Source organism: Canis aureus, chromosome 3 (genome assembly GCF_053574225.1).
Source record: "Canis aureus isolate CA01 chromosome 3, VMU_Caureus_v.1.0, whole genome shotgun sequence".
NCBI classification, from domain to species: domain Eukaryota; kingdom Metazoa; phylum Chordata; class Mammalia; order Carnivora; family Canidae; genus Canis; species Canis aureus.
The window spans coordinates 78,895,577-78,906,392 of NC_135613.1; the positions used below are offsets into that span (position 1 = coordinate 78,895,577).

General features: G+C 40.7%; 1 protein-coding gene across 1 annotated transcript; it reads left to right on the forward strand.

Moving 5' to 3' along the window:
• Positions 1-336: 336 nt before the first annotated feature.
• LOC144305778 (olfactory receptor 10D1B) lies at positions 337-1,272 on the forward strand. The gene has a single exon (XM_077884881.1). It carries the CDS (start codon positions 337-339, stop codon positions 1,270-1,272), a length of 936 nt encoding a protein of 311 aa, XP_077741007.1.
• The last annotated feature ends 9,544 nt before the right edge of the window (positions 1,273-10,816 follow it).

Consider the following 10,816-nt stretch of genomic DNA (forward strand, 5'->3'; position numbering starts at 1 on the left):
AGAGAGGAAATTCTAGAGAGAGAAGTGAACAGCTGTATAAAGATTTCTCAACAGGAGAATATTTTGGATATATCTCTAAACTTCTGATCGTGTCACACACGACAACCATCAGCCTCTGCAAAACATTTCTCCCAGGAGTGGGATGAAGTGTGGCTCTGATGTTGGCATTACTTATTATCTGATATTTTTATATACATCTTGCCATTCATAAAAAGGCTGTTATTGCTTGTTAAAAACAAAACCAAACACTCATCAGTGAAAAGCTTGATAGTTTGATGTTGGTGTTCAGACTTTGGTGTCTTGGGTTCCTTTTTGAGGTCTGACTTTCTCACAGCGATGAGGAATCTATCAGTAGTGACTGAATTTATCCTGCTGGGCATCCCACACACCGAGGATCTAGAGACTATGCTCTTTGTCCTGTTTTTGTGCTTCTATATCTTCACTCTTATAGGGAACCTACTCATCCTACTGGCGATTATCTCCTCCACTCGGCTTCACACTCCTATGTACTTCTTCCTGTGTCAACTGTCTGTGTGCGACATATTTTTCCCTTCTGTGAGTTCCCCCAAGATGCTCTTCTACCTCTCAGGGAACAGCCGGGTCATCTCCTATGCAGGCTGCGTGTCCCAGCTCTTCTTCTACCATTTCCTGGGCTGTACCGAGTGCTTCCTGTACACAGTGATGGCCTATGACCGCTTTGTCGCCATATGTTACCCTCTACGCTACACGGTGATCATGAGCCACAGAGTGTGTGCCATCCTGGCCATGGGGACCTCCTTTTTTGGCTGCATTCAGGCCACCTTTCTAACCACTCTCACCTTCCAGTTGCCCTACTGTGGCGCCAATGAGGTGGACTATTTCTTCTGTGATATCCCGGTGATGCTGAAGCTGGCTTGTGCTGATACCTCAGCCCTGGAGATGGTGGGCTTCATCAGCGTGGGCCTCATGCCCCTCAGTTGCTTCCTTCTCATCCTCACCTCCTACAGTCGCATTGTTTACTCCATCCTGCAGATCCGCTCTGCAGAGGGCCGACGCCGTGCCTTCTCCACCTGCAGTGCCCACCTCACTGCCATCTTACTTTTCTACATGCCAGTGGTCCTCATCTACCTGAGGCCAACCCCAAGCCCCTGGCTGGATGCAACTGTTCAGGTCCTGAATAACCTGGTCACCCCTATGCTGAACCCCTTGATCTACAGCCTCAGGAATAAGGAAGTAAAGTCATCTCTGAGGAAGGTGCTATATCACTTGGGCTTCCTTCCTGAGCAGTTGTAGAGAAAGAACACTAGCTAAGGCATCAACTACACTTTGTAGTTTATATAAAAATTTTATGTGGTTCTCATAGATATTTTTGAATCAGAATGCACAAGTATTATTACAATTATATCTATTTTACAGTGTGGGGACAAAGGTTCTAGGAGCTTCAAGTGACTTATCAAAGGACACATAAAAAGTGAACAGCAGAATGAAGACTCTAGGGTGGTTTTTCTGACTCTGGGACTTGTGCTCTCTTGAGAATCTCATACTGATGATGAAGAAAGGAGGGATCTCCTTCTAGGAGGCAGAATGACCTGCACCTTCTGCTTCCCAGTATTTATTTTCTGTCTCCTCCTACCTCCCTTCCTCCTCTTCCTTCCCCCTCATCCTGGCACTTCTTCATCCCTGCTGCAGTGATTGTCTCCTTAAATGTCTGCATTGGTTAAGCCCGACTTTTATTGGTCTAGGAGTTGTTGAAAGAAAAATGAGAGAGGCTTCAAGTGACACCCTAAAAATAATGAAGTTGTGGAAAGAGAAAGTCTTCTGGCTGGGGGCTGAGGCAGGTCTCTGAGTGAAGCAGAGGTACTGACTCGTGTCCTGTCTGCTACCAACCCTATTTGCTGGGCTGAGACCTGCAAGCAGACGCTGGCGGTGGTGCAGCAGCATGCGGATGAGAATGTGGACGTACTATTTCTGTATGGTGAACTAGTGTTTTCATGGCCGAATGCAATGAGGACAATATTCCACTTGGGGAATATAATTGCTATGAAATTTATTCTCACAGTGATATATATAGAGAAGGCCATCGGGAGGAAGGTAATGGAAGAGGAGAGGCAGAGGCAGAGACCAGATCTCTTCTCCTGTCTGTACTCCTTAGAAAGAGGGAGCAGCCAAGGAACTTACCAGACCAGACCATGGCTGCTGGGTCTTGCCTTCCAACACTGGGGTGAGCCAGCACCTGTTCTTGCAGCAGGGACAAATTCTTGTCACCTCTCTTCTCTTAAGCTCCCAGAAACCCTCCTAGTGCTGTTTCTCCCTTGTTTCTCAGTAAACAAGAGCCTAAAAGAGAAGGCAGTAATACATCTGGAGTTATTTCAAATCTAGTGGGTCCCAAACCCTTCTCAAGCCTTTCTGAGTTCATTTGAAGATTTCTTCCCTTTCCTCAGTTTCCTTGTTGTAGCTGCTCAGATTGTCAAAGTAGAATAACTTGGAAGAATAAAAGATGAGACCCAGTTCCCTTTCGTTTTCACTCATTCAGATGTCATATGAGGGATAACTGTGTGTGTGTGGTGGGGGGGTTATGGAATGCAGAGCTGAGCAAGACATGAGTCTACCTGAATGAAGTCAGAATCTGCTGGAGAAAATCCACAGACTTACAGCTAATGAGAATATCCCATGATAAATACTGTGATCAGGGTATGAAATTAGGCAGAAAATGAGTACATTTTCCTGGGACTGGGGAGGGACCTCACCGAAGAGGTGCTGAAATCAAAGCGGTTTTTGTTTGTTTGTTCCCCACCTCCCCTGCGATGAACAATGATTTTTACAAGGAGAAGCAATACAATTCTCAATCCTTTGTTTTTTGTGTGTGTGCGTGTGTCGGGATGGGGTGGTGGTGGTGAGAGATTATTCCTTGGGTGGGTATCTCTTAACTATTTGCCATCTATGAGTTCTTGCAGGAAAAATAAAATTGATTTCACCTGTTTTTAGGGTTCTTTCTCCAGCTCAGCTCTCCGTTCCTAGCTTGGAGGACTGCCTTGCACAAAAGGACTTTACCTCTGTTTCCTTAAACAATTGACTCCTCCAGTTGTCCCAGAGGTTCTGAGAGATGTTGGCTGCTCTCACGTCTCTGGGTAGTGTCTGACATCTTTCTGCCTAAGAAGGAGTCTAGCCTGGGGGTGGGGGACTAGGTTGGGTTTGATGGTGGAATGTGACTTTTCTGTATTCTATAATTAAAGGGACAATGTAAGAGGAATTGGGGAAAAAATGTCAATTTGAGAAACCCCAAATGGAGTAGACCCCTTAGCAGAGTCTTTAATCTACAGGGGCAAAGCAAACACAGAATTGATATCCAAGAGCAAGGAGGCCAGTGAGGAACAAGTGTAAAGCAGAGGTTCAGAGAACATTTTGAGCAGAGTAGCTACAGCAGCAACATCTCCAGAAACACTGGATTCAAGTATGGTCTAGGAGTAGCATCCAAGATCTGACTCCAGGTGGATTCTAGATTCTTCAATGGCATCCCTGTCTCTAGTCACTGTTCCTTTTGGCCCCTCTCTAAATTTGTTATATGACCAACGCTTGTGCTCAATTTCACCTATGTATGTTGTTTTACATACAGCTCCTGGAGAGAGAAACTACGATGTGAGCATCAAAAGTGGACACCTATGACTTGGACACTAGCAGTGGAGCTGAGATGATGGCTCTCACCCAGTGTAGGGGGATTGTGAGGACAAGTGTTCAAGGGAGTGTTCACAGGAGTAGAGGCCCATTCTGTGTACTCTTTGCTCTCCCTGGTACTCTGTTGATTTGTTCTAAATTAAATTGATTGGAATGAATGAATGAATAAATGGTTGGAAAATAATGCTTCCATCATTTGATTTGGAATTTTCAGTGGGTCAAAAACACTGGATTTACCTTTACAAAAATAATTATTCAAGCTTAAAAGAATAGCATTATTTATGTTTTTGTAGTTCATCTGGGGTAAGAAGAACAACAGTGCCTGTGGTTATTGGAATGCTAAATTGGTGAGAAATAACATAATGACAATATCAAATGACATCATCATCAAGGACAACATCAAAAAGACATCACCACCCTGTTGGATATATATTTTACAGTGTTTTTATTAAATAATAAACCATAAGAAAATATGTTAATTAAATATGTAAATTATAATGAACTCTGATATAATGAACACCTGGGTCCTACTACCTAGTTTAAGGAAGAGAGCTTGGATGTCCTCCCTAGACCCCAGCTCGATTCCATACTCTCATTTCCTCTAAAAGCCATGACTCTCGTGAATTTTATGCTTATTATTCTCTTATTTCTCTTTAAGTTTTACCCCATATGTTTGTGTCTCTCAAAACCATATTGCAAGTTTTTGAACTTTATATTATTTTAATTCTATTGAAATTTGCCATTTTCCCTTGTGTTACTCTTTTGACATTTATGTCTTTGCAATGTGTCTGAAATTAGTTCATTACTGCCAAAGTGCAAATTGTGTGACTCTATTAAAATTTATCTTCTGTTGTTGTTTTACTTATAAATAAATGTGAATTTTCAGAATATAAGAATCCTTTTAAACAGCCACAGTGTTTTCGTGGGTTCTTTATACCTTTCAATATATAGAGAGATGGCACAAAGATACCATCTGCAGCCTCCCTTTAAGACACACCTCTTTCTATAGGAAAACGAGAAAATGATGATTTTATTTAATTTGGATTTTTCTAATAGGCAGACTCTAAGACAAAGATTTGAGGTTAAACAAATTTTTTGGAAGATTATTCCAGGAATCATGATAAAAAAAAAAAAAAAGAGGGAAAGTGGCACAGGGAAAGGATGATTAAGCAAGTGTCAATGAATAGGTTACCACTGTGAGGAATTGGGATTCAATTGCACCTGGGAGCCTCTGAAAAATGGTGTATAGCAACCTCCAAGTTGTCCTAGTGAATTGCAAAAATACCTGGGGTGTTTTTGTACCAATTCCTGACCCACATTGGCTGGTGGATATTCTTGGGAGCATTTATTGTCAGACATGTCTGGCCTGCTCCATATATATATAGACTGAAAAGACTTCCTTGCCAGAGACTACTTCTGGAAGAAGACATAGGTAGTCCACAGGACGTAAGGACACTGTCTGAAGGTGATATTTGGATTAGGGTGAGGGGATGCAGACCAAGGTCCTAAGCACTTTTATGGTCCTAATTCTTTTACTTCTAAAGTAGTATCTTGGGACACATTGGGTGGCTCAGAGGTTGAGCGTTGGCTTGGGCTCTAGGCGAGATCCCAGAGTTCTGGGATCAAATCTGGCATCGGGCTCTCCGTGGGGAGCCTGCTTCTCCCCCTGCCTGTGTCTCTGCCTCTCTCTCTCTGTGTCTCTCATGAATAAATAAATAAAATCTTTAAACTAGTATCTTTCCAAAATTCAAACCACACAATACTATTCTGATTCTACACTTGATCTTAGCCAAAAGGCCGAGAAGCTACTCTGATTCTTTAGGATCTCCAACAATTGCTTGTTGCTTATATGCTGAATTAAAATAACTTGGGGATCCCTGGGTGGCTCAGTGGTTTGGTGCCTGCCTTCGGTTTAGGGTGTGATCCTGGAGACCTGGGATTGAGTCCCACATCGGGCTCCCTTCATGGAGCCTGCTTCTCCCTCTGCCTGTGTCTCTGCCAATCTCTCTCTCTCTCTATGTCTCTCATGAATGAATAAATAAATAAATAAATAAATAAATAAATAAATAAATAAATCTTAAAAAATAAAATAACTTGGTAACTTAGTAAAGTATCTGTAGAATTAACAATCAGATCCAACCTATCTCTTTAGTCTCCTCAAAGCCATAGGTTCACCCAGCGACACATACCTCTCTCTTACATACACTCTCCTTTCTAGCTAGACTGTCCTTGCCATTCCCTAAAGGTATCTCTTTGCACTATTTATTTACTGTCTTGTTCTTTTGGCAAACACATATGTATTGAGTATTTACTATCCTAACCACTGGAGTTACAAATATCTGTAAGTCATGTTGTTAAGAAGCTTATAACTAAACATGGGAGGCAGCTATACACATGATTAAAGTATAAAAAGAAAGAGGGAAACAAACCATAATAGATTTTTAATGATAGAGAAAAAGTTGAGAGTTTATGGGTATTAATAACACTTGTTATGATGAGTACTGGGTGTTGTATGTAAGTGATGAACCACTGAATCCTACTCCTGAAACCAATATCGTACTGTACGTAAACTAACTAGAATGTAAATAAAAATTTGAAAGTAAAATAAATGCCATAATTAATGAAAAATATAAAATAGACTAGTAAAATGAGAACAGAAATGATTAATTTTGTAAAAATGTTCAAGAAGCTTTCAGAAAAACATTTCAAATATACTCACTCATAATTTTGTGCCTTTATAAATATATTCTCTCCTCTTGGGATGCCTTTCTCTGATTCCTCTGCTAGAAAAACTTCTACTTATCCTTCAAAACCCAAATTGAATGGTCGTTTTCTTTGTGAAATTTCTTTATCTCAGACACAATTAAGTTCTTATTTCTCTGTTTCAATTTTGTATTGACATAAAGTATCAATTCATCATGTGAAAAAAAGATTGACAAAGTGACCCTAAAGGATAAACAGCTAACTAGGTGCAGAGAGGTGAAGAAAGGGAGACAGTTGGGTACTAACAGCTCAGAACTATCCAACCTCTCATTTGTTGGGTTAATAAATTGAAGTGTGACTTCTGGATGACATTTTTAAAAAAGATTTATTTATCTTGGGGCACCTAGGTGGTTCAGTCAGTTAATTCTGGCTTCACCAGGGTCCTGGGATTGAGCCCTGCATCAGGCTCCCCGTTCAGCTATTCCCCTTGCCTTATGTACTATTCCTCTCTCAAATAGATAAATAAAGTATTTCTTAAAGATGATTTACTTGTTTTATTGCAGAGAGAGAGAGTGAGCATGTGAGTTGGGGGAGGGGCAGAAGGAGAGAGAGGATCTCAAGTAGACTCTGAGCTGAGTGCAGAACCTGACGTGGAGCTCCATCTCACGACCCTGACATCCTAACTTGAGCCAAAATCCAGAGTCGGCCACTTACCTAAGTCACCCAGGCCTCCCTCTAGATGACATTTTATTATTGTCTAGGACCTCAGTGTATATATGTTGTTAGATGTTATTAAGCATCTGCTAGGAATGCTCATGCTCTGCTTTGAGAAAATAGTACTAATTTATGCTGACAGAAATAACAGAATTAGGTGATGTGGTTTAACTTTTACCTTAACATGTACGCGCTGTATTAACAAGTCATTTAACTAATTTAAATGGTTATATTTTAATAGGTAGATGGAAATAGCTTTTTTAAAAGATTTTATTTGTTTATTCATGAGACACACACACACACACACACACAGAGAGAGAGAGAGAGAGAGAGAGAGAGAGGCAGAGACACAGGCAGAGGGAGAAGCAGGCTCCATGCAAGGAGCCCAATGTGGGACTCCATCCTGGGTCTCCAGGATCACACCCCATGAGGCAGGTGGCGCTAAACTGCTTCGCCACCCAGGCTGCCCTAGATGGTAATAGTTAAGCCTACTTCATTGAATTGTAAACATTGACTTAGATGTTTCTTTAAATCACCTAACACTGTATCTTGAACATGATAAATGCATTATCTTCCCCTTTTTGTTTCTTAAAAAATGCACTTTTTAAAGTAAAAAATAGATAATACAAAAGCAGTGTTCAGTTTAGAAGATTTTTCTTTGGGAACAATTCTTCAAGACAATTAGTGGCAGAGAGCAGTGTTTAAGAACAGTGTTTGAGAGTGTGCTGGGCTTTGTAGCCAGACAGATTGGAGTTTAAGTGCCCTCTCGGACACTTGTCATTTGTATAGTGTTAGGCAAGCTCCTTTCACATGTATTTTGAGAAGGATGTAAGTACCAAACTCACAGGGTCACTGTGAAGATCAAATGGTGTTATCCATGCAAGGCTTAGCGTATAATAAGTACATGGTAATAGCCCATATTGTGTATAATATGACATTTTAATTTAATTTAATTTAATTTAATACATTCATTTTATACCTTAATTTATAATTATGTAATATTTTGGGTTGAGGCAAAATTGATGAGGCTCTGTTTCCCATTACAGTTCTCATCACTGAAACGCTGAATCCTTGAATGTATGATCCTCAAAATCTATAGATGATGGAATTAATATTGGAATTACACAGTTTATCTCAACGTAACATCTATTTGGGCTTTAGCTAGAGCTAACAAGTTGTAGGCAGATATAAACAAAAGACTTAGGAAAGAAAACAAAACAAAACAAAAGATCCTGTTCCTAAATTGTCCCAAAGAGTAAACAAGATACAAAGTTCTCAGGAAATATCAGAAATGCTGCTGCTGCTTCTAAATACTACCAGAAATTGAGAATCTGCCAAAGCAATTTAAAGAAGCAAAAATACAAGATTAAAGGTTATATTAAAATGAATGGGACTTAGATTAAAGAAGTGAGCTGATCAACTTATTACAATATAACTATAGGTGGGAAGGATAAACTGAAACTTCCATCAGAAGTGTTTGAGATACCAAGAAAACATAAAAGTTCATTGTGATTAACTAAGATTTATAGAGCATTTCTGATGTGCTGAGCACTGGGCTGGGTCCTCTGCATGTCCATTGCAGTTCATCCTCATAGTAACCTAAGAAGTAAGTGCTCCTTTTAAAAAAATGTTTTATTTATTTGTTTGTTTATTTATTTTTTAGATTTTTGTTAATTCATGAGAGACACACAGAAAGAGGCAGAGACATAGGGAGAGGGAGAAGCAGGCTCCCTGTGAGGAACCTGATGCAGGATTTGATCCTGGGACCCCAGGACCATGCCCTGAGCCAAAGGCAGATGCTCAACCACTGAGCCACCCAGGTCTCCCATGTTTTATTTATTTGACACACAGAGAGAGATGGCCAGAGAGCACAAGCAGGGGGAACAGAGGAGGGAGAAGGAGAAGCAAGCTCCTCAACTGAGCAAAAAGCCCTACATGGGGCTTAATCCCAGGACCCTGGGATTATGACCTGAACCAAAAGCAGAGGCTTAGCTGACTGAGCCACCCAGGGACCCCAGTAAGTGCTCCTTATTATCCCTATTTTATAGTTCAGAAATATGAAATTGAGATCTTGAGCAATGTGGTCAAAATCACACTTATACTGTGCGCATGCTCCAGCCCTAAGTGTTTCTTATCTCTGTCATGGGCTACATTGTCTTCTCCCAAAATTCATATGTTGAAGCCCTAACCCCCAGGACCTCAGAATGTGACTGTGTTGGGAGCTGGGACTTTATAGAGGTGATTCAATTCAATGAGGCTGTTAGGGGTGGGACCTAATGCAATGTGACCTGTGTCCTTATGAAACAAGAAAAGCTAGAGACACAGAGACACCAGGGATGCACATGCAGAGGAATGACCACAGGAAGGGACAGCAGGAGGATGACCATCTACAAGCCAAGGAGAGAGGCTGAAACAGATCCCTCTCTGTCCCCTCAGTGGAAACCAAGCTTTCCAACACCTTGATCTTAGGTTTCTAGTCTCCGAAACTGTGAGAAAATAAATGCCTGTGTGTAAGCCACCCAGTCTGTGGTATTTTTTTTTTTTTGATAGTCCTGGCAAATTAATACACTCCCAAGTCCGTCTCTGCTCTAATGCCCCTCCTGTATGATTTGTGTGAGTGATAATAAATAGCATGTGCTTTTTGTATTCATGCCTATTAGCATCATTGTTTGAAAATTGGAAAATGGTCCTTGCTTCTCAAAGTGGGTCATGGAAAGTTCCAGAAAAGAAACAACATCTATAAAACTTTTCTTACATTCAAGCTGTGAGATTTCTCTAAGGGAGTCATTGAGAAGAGAACTTTTTAGCTAATTAATGTCAAAGGTATTCATTCCTAGGAGATGCTTCTCATGCTCATTATGACTTTGGCTTTGCTGCTCTCTAATTTTTGTTCCCCAGTTGTGAGCAGCGTAATAGGGCAAAGTGAATTAATGAGACTGGAAATTGGCTTAGGAAGTGCAAAAGCCTTATTAAAGTATTTGCAGTCTTGAGTTCTCTCTGCAATTATTATTCCAAGGAAAAAACCAAGGCTGAGTACCACACATGTAACATGTGTGTAACACACATATAATAAATTACAGCCTTTTTTCTAAGCACATACTCATGCACAATTTGATTCACATCCGTTTTTCCAGCATTTCCAACATGAGGCTGATTCTTCCTAAATTCTCTGCACTGAGAGAGAGAGAGAGAGAGAGAGAGAGTATGACATCAACTTCCTCGTGAGAGTTAGTTATAAAATGTCACTTGCCAGTTAGGATGCGGTTAAACAGTCTTTGCAGAACAGTGAAAACATGGTTTTTAATGTCCAGGTATTAAGTGGCTACATATTCTAAGGGTGGAATCTTCTTTCTCCGGGAAGCATCAGTGGAATCTGTCAATCACATGCCAGGGCTCAAAGCCACCTTTGCCCAGCACATGGAGAAAAACATGAATTATAACAAGGCAGTTAGACTGAACAGCAGGACCAGAGTAAGCAATTAGAGACTGAATTTCCAGCGGGAATGTGGGAGGCTCAATTTAGCAACCATGACAGTTCTCATGGCTTAAATTAACTGAATACTTGCTGTTTCCATCAGTGCATGCTGTGAAGGTTTTCATGGCTCGCCTCACTGCCCTGCCAATTCTGAAATCCAAGATTTAGGAGAGCTTTACATTCTTAGTTATTTTTAGGGCACTAAAGAATATTTAATTACCTAAACACACACAAAGAAACACACACCTGCCCACACGCATAACATAATCGATG